Below are 16757 nucleotides of genomic sequence, written 5' to 3'. Positions count from 1 at the left end.
TTCAGAGGCTTTTGTTTTTTTGGAAATATTATACAACCTGTGATGTATACAACACAATTACTTCACAGAAAACACTTACACTGGGGGAAATAATTCTTTAGGAAGAGCAATGCTGAGTATAAACCCAAAGAACACTATCCCCATCAAGCATGGAGATGTAAACGTTATGTTTTTGGGCCGTTCTTGTGCTAGAGTACGTGATAACTGTACGTCACTGTGGGGCCATTAGACGGGGCCATGTACCATAAAATCCTGGAAGAGAACCTCCTTCCCTCAGCCAGAACTCTTGGTCTTCTAGCACGACAGTGATCCAAAACATGCAATCATACCACCAAAAAACAAACGAGTGACTAAAGAAGAAGCACATTAACCGGATCAAGAAATTATTTCCTCCACTGTATATTTATTAGGAGGCCCTGCAGACCATGATTGCTGTGGATCTTTAAAAAAAATAAATAAATAAAATAAAGCTTCGTCAACAAAAACAAGAATTTCTTTTTTCAAGTTATTTTTTTTATTTATTTCTTTTTGGCCAGCAAAGAACAGCAGAAGTCACAAATTAAAAGCAAACAAGACACAGTGATTAAACCTACAGTTGTATGATATTGTAATGTTAAAGTGTGCACATACTTTCATGGTGAGCTTCAATATCTCGCAAGATCAATTTAAATTGATGTAGGCGCTCTCTAATAACTGAAGCATCTCGTCCACTAATGAGTATAGAAAACATGTGAGTTACTGACAGCGGACTGACCTTTCTGTGGGGGGAGGAGGCTGCAGGAAGTGCTGATGCTCTGACTCAGACCCTCAACCTCTGGTTTAGGCTCCGGGCTCAGAGGCACAGACAGGAAGTGGTTGAGGTTGGTTGGATGAGTCTGACTCTGGGCCAGGCAGGGCAGACTGCGGCGAGATGGCTTTAGGCTCTTCTCCTTCAGGATCTCGCTGATGCTTGTGTGCATGCCTGAGGAAAAAGAAACGGAGGAAAAGTTCATGCCAATAGTTGCTTAAAAGAAAGAAGAGCAGTCAGAAATCTCTCAAGCCTAAAAAAATTCCATGCATGAGTTTTTCAGAATAGCTCATGGAGAAAAAGAAAGTGTTTTATACACTTAGTTTTATGTCATATTGTACAATTTATACACAGATCCACTGTGAAATTTATATTTCTATATACGGCAAATAGAATAATACAAATATGTTTTAATCAGATGCACTTGCATTAAAGGATGGATTGGCTTTGGCTGCGCTCGTTGATGAAGCTCTCAAAGAGACATCAAAAAAACAAAAAATTATGCAGAGAGAACTACTCACCACTACATCAGCACTTCATTATAAGTCAGCAATACTACAAAAGTGGTACTCTAAAGTCCATGTGGTATGTGATGGTTACACGTATTACCACGAAAGTCTCTGAAAATAATCAGGGAAGAGGTCTGCTCACAACTCACACCGTTAGATTACATGTTGACAGCTGGTAGCATAGTAGCTAATGAATGAGAAAGTGATAAGAAAATATGAAAGGCGCACCGCTCAACAGAAAGTAAGCTTACTTGTTATGGCTAAGTGGACAACAGTCATGTAATGCTGTTCTCCAATTTCAATGCTTGTACAACATTGTGGAAATCACCACAATGATGGCATTTCAGTTTGGACATTTGATGTTGCATCAGTTTGGATAATTCTTTAATAAATCCAGCTCTTCTGGGTCAGCCAGTTTTATATAATATAATAAACACCGCATGACTGGATTATCTCATGCAATAAAGCAGCTGAAGTCAATAAACAGTAAAATAACACCCCTGGTAAGATGTTAAAGTAAGAAGAACTTGACATGCTGTACATCAATTATAGCATTAATGAGTTTCTTTCCGCTGTTTCCTATCAGGTTTCCATCCATTTTCTTAATCATTTATCCAACCAGGGTCACAGTGGGGCTGAAATCTATCCCAGCTGACATTAGGCAAGATGTAGGGTTACACCTTTAACAGCTACATCACATGACTAACAGCCCAATTCAGAATCAACATTTAATTAAAGTGTTTGTCTCTGGACTGTGGGAGGAAACCAGAGCACCCATAGAAAAGCAACACCAACACAAACATGCAAACTCCCCATGGAAAGCAGATCATGAATCATCACTGAGGCAACACGAGAGTTAGTCAACCTGCTACAAGTTTATATAAAATATTCATCTTATCATTTTACTTCCTTGCTTGTATCTGCTTTGCATTCACCATTTTTATATTTGCTTGTATCTTACAAAACAGCATATATGACCAGTAATAATAACAACAAAACATAAAAAAAAAAACTGAGTGCCCTGAAATCATGAGAGGGGATGAAAAAAAAAACCCAAAAGAAAGGAGAAATCTCTGTCAAAAGGTCCACTTTTAATGTCTGTCCTTCATAGTGCATTAAAACCATCAGCACTCCCTCATTTCCATCAAATGACGCACTCCAGTACCTCGAGACCAGCAGTGCCTTAGCACTCCAACCGCCTGAACAAATAAACATTTAATAACATTAACTTGTTCTACACCCCGATTAGCTTTGCGCTAACAGAATATTCATCACTGTGACGATGAACTGTAAAGAGAGAAGTTAATGAGAATAATGAACGACCATCAGTTGAAACAGAACACTGTAAATGACCTTCAGCCTCAGCTCTGCAGCTCCTGACTTATTTATTAACGAAATTAAGGCGTTGTCTTTAGACGGGAACGTGACTTCTTTTCACATCCAGTGATGAATTCACTCACTGACCTTCCTGAAACATTCAAGTGAAACATGAATTGATCATTTACTCTCTGTACAGTGAGGGCCCGAGCTGCAAGCTGTTCAATAATTCATTTTCATGACATTGAGCTGAATGGGATTGTCATGGGGAGGCCCTGTAAATTAAAGAGGACGTGGCACGCAGTGTTCGTCGACCGCAGTCATCCTCATCCTTCCATCGTGCTGCAGGTTAAGCATTTAAACCTGTGAGTGTTATGCTGAACACAGGGTCATATATGAGATCTTGAAGAAGATTTTAATTCATTTTCGTGTTTCTCACCTGTTTTCTAGGCCGCACTTTCTCTGGTTTAAAAGCAGGAAGGACCAAACTGACCCCCATGTGGTGTGGGCTTTCCTTGATGACATAACGAGGAGGAAAGCTTGGAGGCAGCTGGAGACCAAGTTTCCACTATTAGCATGCTTAGTATTGTTTAAATATAGTCTGTTAATGAAAGAGCACCGCTTTAAGTTAATTGATTCTTTTTTTCTTCTGGACTGGTCTGCACAATCTTAATAAACAGATATTTACATGCGAATATGCAGAATTTACAAGATGCTTGGTATCAGACCTGGTTTCTGTTTAGAGTCTGCTTGTAGACTAAATTTAAATCAGTGGTGAGGTTTAAGAAGGATTTACTTGTAGTTTTTATGGATGAAATAGAAAAATGTAGGAGTGTAAAAAATAAAAAGTTTGAATGGATTATTCAGAGTTTGGACTGAAGCGAGTTATGTAGAAAGCAAAAGAGGGATTGAATTTGCTGATATACAATCTGAAATCCATTTGCTGCTGCATGACAACAGTTTCGCCTCTTATAAGATTTTTGAAATCATCTGCATTTGTAAACAATGACTAATGCACGCGGCAGGATGTCTTGAGCCAGACATCCATTTTTTAACTATCTGGAGATATGCTGGCAACACTGGAGTCTGAAAAATTTGCCTTTGCCCCGTAGGCTAAGGCAGCAGACTGCTTTATATAAACAAGGGTCATTTTGGTAAATCAGGCCACAGTGGCTGCTCTACCAAGGGCCCAACTTTAAAAGGTTATAGCCCGGTGCAAAGTTGTATGTTATAGTTTCTCCTTTTAAAGTTTAAAGCATCCTGTTGCTCTTCATTTTTTACAGTTAATGAATTTAACTGTAAATGTGCAGCATTAATCCCCAGCTCCAAAGACAAAGGGAAAATAAAACAAAAATGCAAGCTTCGAATCGGAAACAACTTAATGACCCCTGATGCTTTTAACATTCAGCCAACCATCACGGGATCTTTCAGCACTGAGTGAGAATAAAGCCAGTTTAATATGCAAGCTTGTCGGCCAATCATGGTGTTCGTTCCCCCAATAACCCCGCAGATATGAAATGAATGAAAGTCGTAAGCTCTAGCTAACATCTACAATGAATTATTAAAGTGAAAAACTTCAATGCATTAAAGAAAAATTGTGCTTACAGCTTAAAATCCACTCCATTCAAGAGCGGGGATTTAAAAATAACTCTGAATGGTCAGCAAAAACACGACATGGGGGCTGGAAATTATTTTTTTGTTTTCATCATGTAATTTGTCCTCAGGCTCATAACAACATGGGATCACAAAGGTTCCTCCTTGGCACGCTTAACGTTTCAGTCAGTTTCATCAGAGGCATTATCAGAGAGAGTCATTACATGCAGAGACTGAAATCTGTGGGATAAATCAATTCAAAAGACAGTTGTAGAGGCACAACTTCCAAGTTTTAAAACATTATTTTGGGGAAAAGTTTTCAAACTTTTTAAGTGTCAGATATGACTGGTGATCCTATACAAGTTGTCCCAGTGGCCACTAAAAGGCAATGCTTCAAAATAACTGAGCAACTAAGTTCCCAGAGGCATTTCAAGATGGCAAGACTAGTGACAAGACTTGTTTCTGGAAGGACTTTTGATATTTCTAATCAACTCAGAGCTGTAGGTTGTCAAGCACTTTTTTCTGTGGGGAGACTTCTTGTGACAATTACATCTGCACTAACATTTAAAAAGAAAACAGAGCTTTTACGGTCCGGTTAGCAAAAAGGCTCAGCGCGTGTTTTGCTTTATGACTGGAGTAAATCATTGAGAGCTTAAGTGGCTAGAGGCCTAAAGTGTACTGGTCACAGTGGATTAGATTAAAGAGTGGCTGTATCCTTATACAATGTAACTGTCCAATAAGCTGACTCTGTGTTGAATCGCTTATGTTTATGCATAAAGGTTAAAAAAGTCAAACAATGTCCCGATTATTTTAAAAGACAGCAGCAAGACTCAACATGTCTGAGATGATATGTCAGAGCAAAGTGAGCTAATTGGTCTGCGGGGGCACTGCTTGGTGGTCTTGATGGGTCCTCAAAGTTTAAAATAGACCCACAAATTGGAGTTGGTGTTGTGTGAAATTGCTTCTGTGGAAATTGAGATGATTTAGAGATGATAAAAGCACCATTCAAATCAGACTCTGTGGATATTAGGGATATGATAATAGTTATCTGACAATCACTGGCCTGATCAATAATATTGGCCCAATTTTGTCATGCACGATGAATCTATGTACTCTGTTGTCAGAGCATCTGAAGACGGTGCACCGTGTAAGACATAAATATAAAAGGGGTTCATCTAGTAATGCTTAATCTCGCTGTGTTCTGGCTTAAACTGGTTTGTGAGGAGAAAGTTAATCCCATGTGCATGCTCAGACTGTGCGTGCATGTGTGCACGTCCGAGTTTTGTACGGGACTCGCCCACTATTCAGAGAAAAAGACGCTCGCTGTGAGGTGATAAGGTTAAAAAACACCTCCAAATTCTCTCTGCATCAGCATACAACAAAGTCTCTAAGACAGTTTCTGTGCACTCTCGCAAACACCCACTCAGGCTCATCTGACGTGAAGCTGGACGAGCTTCAGGGAGGGTCGTGATCTGGGATTTGGATCTCTCCTGTGCAGCTTGTCCATGACGGTCTTTTAATGTGAGATTAAAAGGATTTTTCAGGTCTGTCCATGTGTGTGGGTATGATACCGTATACATGTGCCTGTTTGATCGTATACTGTGTACTCTATTACTGCCTCCAAATGTTAGTGACAAATGCTAAAGCCAAGAAAGGAGGATGATTATCAGATCGTTATGCTCCTCTTGATTAATTCTGTCATAATATGATAAGTCTGGCGTACGCCTGACAGCTTCACAGCACTGTGTCTAGGTGTGAATGCAGCGATTCTACTCTGAGCCAGCTGGAAGAGCAAGCGGTTGATTTGAAAAACAGCAAGGATTTGATGATCAGGTACAAGCAGTGAGATATTAAAAACAGTGCGGTGAAACAGACGTAAAGTTCTGCGGGATGTCACTTTGAGTCACTTTTGTCCGCTATCACTGAAAAGGGCTATGAGGCATTGAGGCTTTATGTGAAAGGATGTTGCACAAAGAGAATTCAGGTCAGTGGGCTGTTTCCCATCATGCCTCTAAGTTTCCTTGCTTTACCCTTTGAATTATTCATCCTTGTTCAGCTTATAACACTTTCGCTGTCACAGCTTTCAAATTAGGAACACTGCATCAAGGCCTTTTCAAACAATGCTGGGGTTAGGTACTTAAGGATTAAACATCACTTGGATTGTGTCATCAGATTACAAAAGAAAAATATTAATTAGACCAAATTACATTTAAAAATTCGATTTTTTCATATTGATTAGTTTACATTTTCATTGCATCCTAAGATAACACTTTTTACATTATCAAAGCGAGTCACTCCTCCATGCTGGATCACCATTATTTTCTTCATGATGTTTAATTAATATATTTTTTTCAAGACGTGGTGATTTATAGATAATTGAGTTTTTCATTATTTTTTTCTCTAGTCACATTTGACACACAATCACTTTGGTTAAGTGCTATGTGTGGCCTCCGATGAAAAAACAGCAGGAGTATCTCAAAAGGAAAATACACTTCACCCGAAGGCACTTCTTTTATTTCATCTCTAAAAGCAAAACAAAGTAAAACTCAGACCAGACGTCAGGCACTGGATAAATGCTGTCAAACCCTCTCTCTCACAGAGAGTTGGTCAGAATAGAGATTGAAAATGTGACGTCATTCAGGGGTAAAACCGCAAAGAATTCTGGGAACTCGTGGCAAGAGGTACTAGCGCACGCAGGCTTTCAATTGAAATCAGTTATACAGAGATAAAAAGAAACACAAAAAATGGCAAGAAGCCGTTGTATTATTAACTGCAATAGCCGGTCGCATGACAGCCACGGAAAGCCGACGGGTAAAGAGATCGGTTGTTATCGGATTACGTCGTTGAGGAGAAATTGTTCGAGCCATGTTTCCAAAGTAACAAAGAGGCGACGGATGGCCTGGATTGCAGCCATTCAAAGACCAAATATAACATCTCAGAACACTCCAGCTCACAGGTTAGTCTGCTCCAAGCATTTCCACAAAGGTCAGTGTTTTGTAGTAGTTAATACGTCATTTTTCTTAACATAATTGGTGATATAGGTTACAAGCAAGTCTGAAATTGTCAGATATGACTGGTGATCCTATATAAGAAATTGTCGCGCTATGCTCCTTTGTTTATTGTGCATAAATAGTGAATTGTCCTGACACAATATTGTGTTTCGCTTCTGTTATTATAGTACATTGACAAAAACATATACTTTTATTCACAGGATAAAACAGTTGTTTTGTATCACTAATTGCCCAGTACGATTACAGCATACAATATTATTGTCACTGCTACATTTCTGTGATGCTACCAGAAATTATTTCCACTACTAATTAATTACCGTTGAGCTCAAAGGTCCTATTAATAAACGGTTAACGAATGTGTATTTATGAAGACGATTTGTGAGACTGGTAAACTTATGATACGTACGATGGTCTTTCGTTCTACACGGTGTATTTCAAGGTCCGTACCTGGGCTTGTTACAGTGACCTGAAGTTACTAAACTTCATGAGTGTATGCACTCACTCCAAGAACCGTGTAATTATAAATATGAGCGTGGTGAAAGTTGGGCAGCACGCTAACGTATTTTGTCCACTCTGTGTGCTCGTAAGGGTCTAACCCTTTCACTCCTTTGATTTTTTCCTCGTATCTTTTCTTTGACTTTTCATCAAGTCTGTCTTTGTACGGACCGGCATTGTTCTCCTTCGTTTTGTACATACCTTTTTTGGGGGGCAAAGAAAAACCAAGAATTTATTGGAACCGGAGAATGAATGTTTTGCGGTGCTGCAAATGCTTGCATTTGATGCGGTACTTGGATTGTTTCGCCACGAGTTCCCGGCATGCAACGCGCGAAAGTCACGTGGTCTGTCAATCTCTATAGATCACTGCAACTGTGAACATGTAACCTTGTTTGTGTTTTTTTTATGATGAAGCTTTTTTCTTCTTCTTCCGTGAACGTCCACATTTATTTTCTAGGATGTGAATTGTTTTTAAATGTCAACTCAATGATTTATTGGTCAAAAATGGATAAAAACCCTGAATAACCAAGTGTGGTGTGTACTGTTATTGTAGAAATATTTAAAATATCATGTCACATTTGACCTTTGACTTTTCATCTGAGGCCACTAGATTGATGTGATGGTCAAAGTGATAATACTGCTATATACAGCTTTTCAAAACTATGTTTCTTACTGCCGTTCAACAGCATAACATTACTTTGGACCTCTGACCTTTTCTTCAAGGTCAAATAAATTCAAATCTTCATAAAATGTATTTTATCTTTAAAGCTATGCTTGAAATTCTGCTGCCTTTGCTTGTTTGGGAACATTTAGAAAATGATGTTGGTATATGGTGTTTCTAAATATCACATTCAAGGATGCATTTTATACACATTTGACCTTTGACCTCACTTTCACATCTGCGTTTCTTTCAAAATACATTATTTTCCTGCACTACCACAAAGAAAACAAATATTCCCTTAAAAGTAAAGAATACCCAGAGAGTGAGCTGCCCGGGGGAGATTTGCACTCTCGGAGTGTTTCTTGTTATCATCATCACCATTAATGTTATATTTCACTGTACTTTCTGGGTGTGTAATACTTCATGTTTTTCTTATATAATAAAATCTTGACAGAATCAGTTCAGATGATAATAATGTGACCTGAGTGCTCTCTCTGCTAGCTGCTGGGACAGACTTATTCAGAAGTCTGTGTTAATGTGACTGATGTTGTCTCTCGAGAGTTTGGCAGCGTGTTTCAAAGCCCACGTGATTCTTAACTGTAGCGTTTAGCTTGGTTTAACTTCAAGAATAGAATCCCTCCATAAAACAGACATACGGAAGTGGGGCAGCAACGAGAAAAGCTCATGTAGTAAACCATTCATAACAACTATGGCCTCTCCCTCACCACCACTGTGGCCTGGATTAACGTTTGTGACCAACACAATTAGCTTTTCCTCCAAACACCTCACAAAATAAACAGTACGGTTCTAGATGACTCAAACCTACTCATGCATAGGTTTGCAGGATCAAGCACCATCAGACTTGACATTTGCAGTAAAACGCCGAGGCAACAGCACATGGGAATGAACAAATGCACCTCCTCTAAGGAGCATTAAGTATGTAAAAAAACAAATATGATCGAGGTCAGAAAATCTGCAGGCTCAGATCAAGTACGGGCCTGTGCGCAGACAGAATACTCCAATACTCCAGCCAAGTGGGGCCTCTGTCTTGTTTTAAAGACTTCATGAGGTTCAAAGAGCCTTTCAGGGTGAGCTGTGAAGGGAAATCACATGTGTTCATTATCCAACTGGTTCTTGTTCATCCACATCCGGTGAGAGGACTTGCTCAGTGTCTGTAATATCCTGTACAAGTCCACTACCGCTGCTCCATTGAAAGTGTGCTGACATATTGCATCGGTGTGTGGTTCTCCAGCTGCACCACAGCACACAGAAAGGCACTCCAGAGGGTCATCAACATGGCCCAAAAAATCATTGGACATCCTCTTCCCTCCCTGAAGGACCTGTACAGCACTCGCTGTCTCAAGAGGGCACGCAGCATCCTACGGGACTGCACACACCCAGGACACTGGGTGTTTAAGCTGCTGCCGTCTGGCAGGAGGTTCAGGCTGCTGAGGTCCCAAACAAATAGACTCAAGGACAGCTTTTACAACAGGGCAATAGCCCTGATCAATGTAAATAGCTGACCTGACTGGATACCTCCCTGGACTTTTTAGGGGGAGGTAACAATGTTTAAAACGATAACAATAATATTTATATTTATAACAAGGTGCAATAATAATTAATGTGCAATAATAACAGTGTGCAATACACATACACTTATTCTTCTTTTTTATACTAAGTTAATATACTGTGTTGTGTTGTTTGTTACGTTGTGATGTGTCATATCGTGTCGTGTTGTGTTATATGTAGTGCCGACGTAGGACAGTTTTTCCAATTTCATTGTACTACTGTACTATGTATGACTGTGCAATGACAATAAAGAGTTATCTTATCTTATCTTATCTTATCTTATCTCTTATCTTATCTTACATGAAAGTCCACAGTTTCCCCCTGGTGTCAGGTAAAAGCTTACTTGAACAATACTTGACATGAAGCCTGGCCACAGTAGAATATATTCTGAAATCATTTGAAGCACTACCTTGCCCAGCTGCCTCCATCCTCCTATCAACTGGAAATGATCCTGAGTGCAATGTCAGAGTGTTTTTGGTGAGTAAGACACTGTCGATACTGTAGTCACCTAACTGCCTGCTAAAGTTAAAGGACACAGATCTACAAAAAGCCGTTTTGCTTGTGAACACTGGAACACAATGGGTCGAAGCTCTCTGCATTAGGGTGGATGATGGGTGGAGTGACTGGTAACAGCTTCCAAATCACTGCAAATTTCTGCATGCAGCCCTATTACTGTACTCAGCTATTATTATCATCATTATAAGGTTCACATTATATTTAACCTGCTATAGTTTCATGTCAGCATCCTTGCATATAAATAACTGACACTTGCTACAGAAACCTGTCTGGGCACCCACGCAGAAGTTCAAGCTCACGTCTCTCCTCTTTGAGATGAATGTGCGTCTGGAGAGGAGTTACACTGATCCATCATCATCAGGACAACAGCAGGAGTGCAGTTTGTGTCTGCTGGCTTGATTTGAAGCTTATTGCATTTGAGCCTTTGCAGAAATACACGCTCATCCTCCGTCTTCACCTTCAAAAACTAGGCAGGTGTCAAAGAGTCTGCTGTGTGTGGGGATTGCTCATTTTATAGATATGAAAACAGAGAGGAAGACATGCAGGGACAAAGAAAAATAAAGAACCGAGCAAATGTTATGACTTCACAGGGTTTTAGCTGTCCGGCCGATATATCCATCCACAACAGTAAATTAAATCATTCACCACTGTATGCGAAGGAGGCTTTCCCGCTGGTATAGCCTCTATTCTTTGTTATCATGCTGTGAGTGGGAAATAAACTCCAAAACATGTGTGTGTGTGTGTGTGTCAGCAGTTCTGGTGAGAGTGTTGTTTGCGTTTTTTTGTGATACACCCCCAGGGATGATGGCGACAGTTACTGCTGATCACACAGGGGGGCGATATGATGATCACACTGTGGAAATTGCCCAGACCTCAGGAACACAATGACACTACGACCACAGACACACATTTAAGTTACTGGGAGAATGGCACACTGGTTTGAAGCACAAAATGATGCCATCTTTAATAAACCAATACTTTTTAAGTTTAAAGACCTGCAAACACTGACTGAAGACACACAGATTACCACATTTCTTTTTCATACACAGTTATGACTCCCCACTTCCAGATGATGAGAAATTCAGTCTTAAAACATTGCTGAGTAAAGTCCGGAGAGTCTTCGAGTCTTGTTTTTCTTCACAGTATTTAAGATTGCCTTAACTCTAAGCTTCTAAAGCTTAATGCTTCATCAGGCATTGAAGATGTATCACCTCTTGGAAAGTTCATTTAATTAGAAGGACCTGAACAAGAGCCGTAACACATAGAGCAAGGGCACTTTTCCCATTCATCCGTCCCTTATCAGGCCTAGCCAGTAAAACATGGTGTGAAGGCTATTCTAATGATATGAGTCATATGAGAATTTTGGTGCAAACAGCTTCCTTGAACGATCTTAAAAGCCATTAGATGGCAAAGGGTGGCGGATTGTTTTCAGTGCACACCTGCCAAGTGATAGATTCACAGCAGAGTGCAATAACGCATCCCTAAGCTTGATTTAACACGCAGCAGTATTCAGTGCATTTATTCAGCTGTCATAAAATTGCAGTTTTGGCGACTCTGTTGTGCACTAATAATTGATTCAGCCCTCAAACTTTTTTTGTGTAATGAACCGTGTGGTTAAACAGTGGCATTAGGCTACAATAGCTTTAAAAGCATTTAAAAAACAGGCAATGGAGCTAAAACTATATGTCATCTGTTTGAGTAAGCGACCCATATGCTGAAAGGCTGCAGGGGCCTAGGCCTGCGAGTCCATCACAAAACAATTAGTATTTGCAAAATAAAGGCTCAAATAAGGGCTAAAAATTCTCAAATATCAAACTTTTTCTATTTCTGTATTTTCTGTCAGTGAAGTTTAAAGACTGTAAAAGGCCTCAATCCTAAAAAAAAATCAGCAGGTCTTCATAACCTCCCTCCATATTTCTTGCATCTCACTGCTGGTATTATAGCCCAAACAGTGTCAAATGTTCTTAAACTGTTCCTGATATTTGGAGAAGAACTTTTGTGTTACCTTTACCAAAAAGGTGGTGATCCCACTTTATTAAATAACTATCAACCCATTTCTGAAGTTTGCATCCCAGCTAAAGTGCTTGAGAAACTGGTGAATGACCAATTAAAAAAAATACTTGGTCTCTAATCAGTCTGGTTTCAAAGAACAACATAGCACGGTCACTGCTTCGATTAAACTTTTAAATGCCAACAGCAAAACACTTTGAAATACATGAATTCATAAATGGTTTCTAACATTTATAATTAGCCCCACGGACACGTCTGTCAGTCACGTGCAGTTGAGCCGGACAGCCTGACCGTAAATGTACCTCTGCACAGATGGCAAATTTTTACCCACTGTTTACACAATTCAGGATCCTATTATACAAGCCTGGCAGGACCTCTGGGTTGCATCATTATAGGAGATTAAACATCCTCTTTCTCTTCCAATCTGCGTCCTCATCGCTTTAACGTCACACTATCCACTTATGCCTCCGATTGCTTCTGATTCCACTACATGACAGGATTTTCTGCAAAGCCTCTGTTGCATTTCTGCATACACACCTGAGGAGGGAATGGATACAAGCTACAGGATACAATATGCAACATCAAGCCTATATTGTACAGAGGTTTGGTTTGGTTTAAAATGCCCAAATGCTCAGACTCTGCGGGGGTTTGTGGATGTGATTAAATATGTTTTGGGCTCCAGCAGAACTTCTGCCTGCATTGTTCTTATAACCTAGCAACCAAACAAGCGCCGACTATTTAAGGACTGTGAAAGTGTTAAAGCCGCTAACTGCCAGACAACACACACACATGTGCGCACACACATAGAAGACAAGACTTGTTTTTGTTATTTTGTTAGTTTCAGCCAAGCATGCTGAATAAATCATCGTACATAAAACTGATGTCTGCTTACTATCCTACAGTAGCCTGTTTAAATATATAATAGACAGATAATATTATCTGTTCTGATATTAGTGTCTGTGGCAATAAACTCATCTGCCTGCTTGCATAAGAGGACAGGTGGTCAGCCCTGGACTGTGCAAGCAAAGGTTTATGCACGTGTGCATGCACACACCACAACAACAAATACACAAAAACTTCAACATTTACTGTAGAAAACTGCAAAGAGAGCACAGCCTCAGTCCTACAGATGCCATCTACCACTGACAAGCACTCGCAAACATCAAAGTTACTCCCTTTTAAGCTAATGAGGGCTTCTGGGTTAAAAATAAATAAATAAATAAAAAAGCAACACCCATGATGAAGATGAGCAGAATATCATCTGATATAGAACATACAAACTATAATAGAAGCCGGCTGGAAGGACTACACACCTCTCACCAAAGTGCACAACGCTACGTAGAAGCATGGAGCTTAGACTTAAATCTTTGATTGAAGAACCAGGTTACCTTTAAATTTTTATTCGCTTAAAGCAAAAAAAAAAGAAGAAAAACTTTCTGCAGAGTGTTCAGGATTTCAACATGATCCACCAGCATGCTGCAGACAAATCTGACTTCATGATCAGTCTGCCAAAGAGCATTTGAAATTCACTCAAATCTTTGAAAGCACAAATCAGATGAGTCATTTTTGCCAAAGACTAACTGTAGCTGTGCTTTTTTTGCTGTTCATATCACCCGAGTGAGATATTTTTGAAGGCAAGATGAAAAGGACATCTCTTCTGTTAAATTTCAATTTCAATTTTTTGCTGCAGGAATCCTACTAAAGCTTTTCATATGGATTCATATGGTGAAACAGCATTTCCAGCTCCAAGCCTTTTAATGCATATGGCGCAATTGATTGTGTTCCAGGAAGTGCAATATAATCGCTGAGTTTTGCTTTAGCAGGCCTTTGTGAGCCAAAATTCACCACCTTCGCGTTTATTTTAATGGTGCACTTAACAGCCACTGAAATATTGAGTGGGTCCTCTGGGTTACAAACTTTAACATAAATCTGATATAGCCCTCTGGAGCGCTGACTGTAGTTTTCTTTTACAGAACAGTTTGTCCTGTGTGTAAAAAGAGTACCTGTCCGAAATGCAAAACAACCAACAGCACACCAACATGGAGAAATTAAATCTGACTGTTTTCCCCTCCATTTTGACTGCATTACAGGAACTTTTAACAGCTTCATTAAAAAAAAAAAAAAACGACTGTCAGAAAACGCTGAGGAAGCTACTCCTCGCAGGTTTCAGGGCACAAACATATCACTTTGTCACAAACTATCTGGCATGCTTCTGAACAGATCTAAACAGAATGGTTTTTATTTATTTTTCCCCTTCAAAGCACAGCTGAATATTAAGTTTGGTTATCAGCTTCTTGTCCTACTCATTCATATGAGCATGGATACGAACACAAGTTTAGAAACTGGGATATTTTTTGTATGAACTGCGCAGAAATGTGTTTTCTCTGAGAACCCGCAGCTTTCCGCTTAAATCTACCAAACGTGCTTCAAGTTTCAAGTTGTTGATCTTTGTTTTACATTACTGATCATTTTGACCTGTACGGTTTTATTTAACTAGGCTGGACCTTTATAATAAAAACGTGGGTATGACTGTCGGTGCAACGTCAAGTAGCGGACAAAATACCAAAAGTGCAGGTTTCAGAAACAGGCTTCTTCCCAGGAGGACGAGGCTGCAAAGCTTCCAACTCTGCGTCACACTAACAGCAAGTGGAGAGACCATTACCTCCGAGCACCACTTCACACACAAACTGTTCAACAAGAGGAAAAAAAGTAGCCACACTCGTCTAAAAACAACGACAAAAAAGAAAATCACATCTTGACACCTTGAATTTCCCCTGACGTTATCCACAAACCTTTCTGCTGCTTGAAGGACTGGATTGAGCCCGAGTGGTGCACCATGGCGGCGTTCAGTTGGTTCCCAGCGCAAATCAAATTCCGTATTTAAAAAAGCAAAACTGCGGAAAACATGGGAAACTGTGGCGGGGTTGTGTAGGTGTTCCCTCAGCTCCCATCCTGCCAAACGAGCTCACTGGCGATGCGCAAACGCCAGCAACACCTGTCTCCTCTATGCAAGCTCCCACCCCCCTACCCCAACACCCCCCTCCGCTCCCCTATCGCCACCATCCACGGCTGTTGTCATGGCGACCGGAGGTAGGGGAGGTCCTGAGATGGACGCGTCCACCTCCTGTCCTCCTCCGTGCTGATTTACTAAAGCTGCGGGAAATTACCACGGACGGCAAATTGCAAATGGACCGTCGACAAATTTGATTTGCTCTCCAGTTATCCTCCTGCTGAAAGCTGCACTTATCCAAACAGAAAAAAAAACCCACAGCCGTGGACCCAGTATTAAGTTAAATATAATGCAGTACAGGCTACTGCTTCCCAAATATCACAGATAAAAATATGTAATCATGGGGACGTTGTTGTTTGTTCTTTTTAAGTTGAATTCACATTTGAGACACTGCAATCAGCCTTTTTATAACAAAACGAAAAATACGAAAATGTAAAAATACTTTCTTTCCCTCTCTAATTTTCTCAAGCCATGGGACACATGATCATAAAAATCCAAGACCAATGATGGCGTAAAGTTGTTGTTAGGGGGGCGACCGAGGCTCAGGGGGGTTGGGAAGCGTATATGTAACCGGAAGGTCGCCGGTTCGATCCCCGAGCTCTCTGTCCTGGTCGTTGTGTCCTTGGGCAAGACACTTTACCCTACCGCCTACTGGTGAGGGGCCGATGGCGCGATATGGCAGCCTCGCTTCTGTCAGTCTGCCCCAGGGCAGCTGTGGCTACAACTGTAGCTGCCTCCACCAGTGTGTGAATGTGAGAGTGAATGAATAATGGAATTGTAAAGCGCTATATAAATCCAATCCATTATTATTGTTAGAGGAAGCTGCAGCTACAGTCAGGCTTCAATTCAAATTTTTTAACACTAAAAGAAATAATAATAATAATAAAAAAAAATAACTAAATGCAAAAGCAAAAGGTCTGTAAAGTCAATATCTCAGCTCACACAGGCCTCACAGAGCCCAGGCTGCAGAGGCAGGGGACCCCTTGTATGACAGTAAATGTTTCATCAGTCATGAAAACTAAAGCTGAACAGGGCACCATGTAGCTGCAGTGCACTTTGATTGCAGACTATTAAAACTGGAGGACTAATAGTCGTGCACTGCTCAAACAGAAATCCACTTAAATGAGAGATTTGTTGTTTATTGCAGATTTGGGCAGTGAAATACACAACAGTGTATATTTCATCAGGAAATCATTCTCTGCTTCTGCACGTTAACATTTTTGTTTTCACCTGCACTGCTTTTGACAGTGTTAAACAGTTATATTACAGTTATGTGGAA

General features: G+C 40.2%; 1 protein-coding gene across 1 annotated transcript in view; it reads right to left on the bottom strand.

Annotated features, from left to right (window-relative positions):
- Nucleotides 1-15321, bottom strand: part of ano3 (anoctamin 3) — a 47346-nt gene extending 32025 nt beyond the window's left edge. Inside the window, exons 1-2 of the mRNA XM_085359285.1 lie at nucleotides 15261-15321; nucleotides 755-961 (exon numbers count right to left, since the gene is read on the bottom strand). Of these exons, the coding sequence (XP_085215411.1) occupies nucleotides 755-961; nucleotides 15261-15306 (253 nt within the window). The 5' untranslated portion in view covers nucleotides 15307-15321. The remainder of the gene's footprint in view (nucleotides 1-754; nucleotides 962-15260) is intronic.
- Between the last annotated feature and the right edge of the window lie 1436 nt (nucleotides 15322-16757).

This window comes from Diplotaxodon limnothrissa, linkage group LG7 (genome assembly GCF_057381915.1).
Source record: "Diplotaxodon limnothrissa isolate DT_005_m linkage group LG7, D_limnothrissa_male_GT1.1, whole genome shotgun sequence".
Taxonomy (NCBI): Eukaryota; Metazoa; Chordata; class Actinopteri; order Cichliformes; family Cichlidae; genus Diplotaxodon; species Diplotaxodon limnothrissa.
This window is presented reverse-complemented; position numbering and strand designations above follow the sequence as displayed.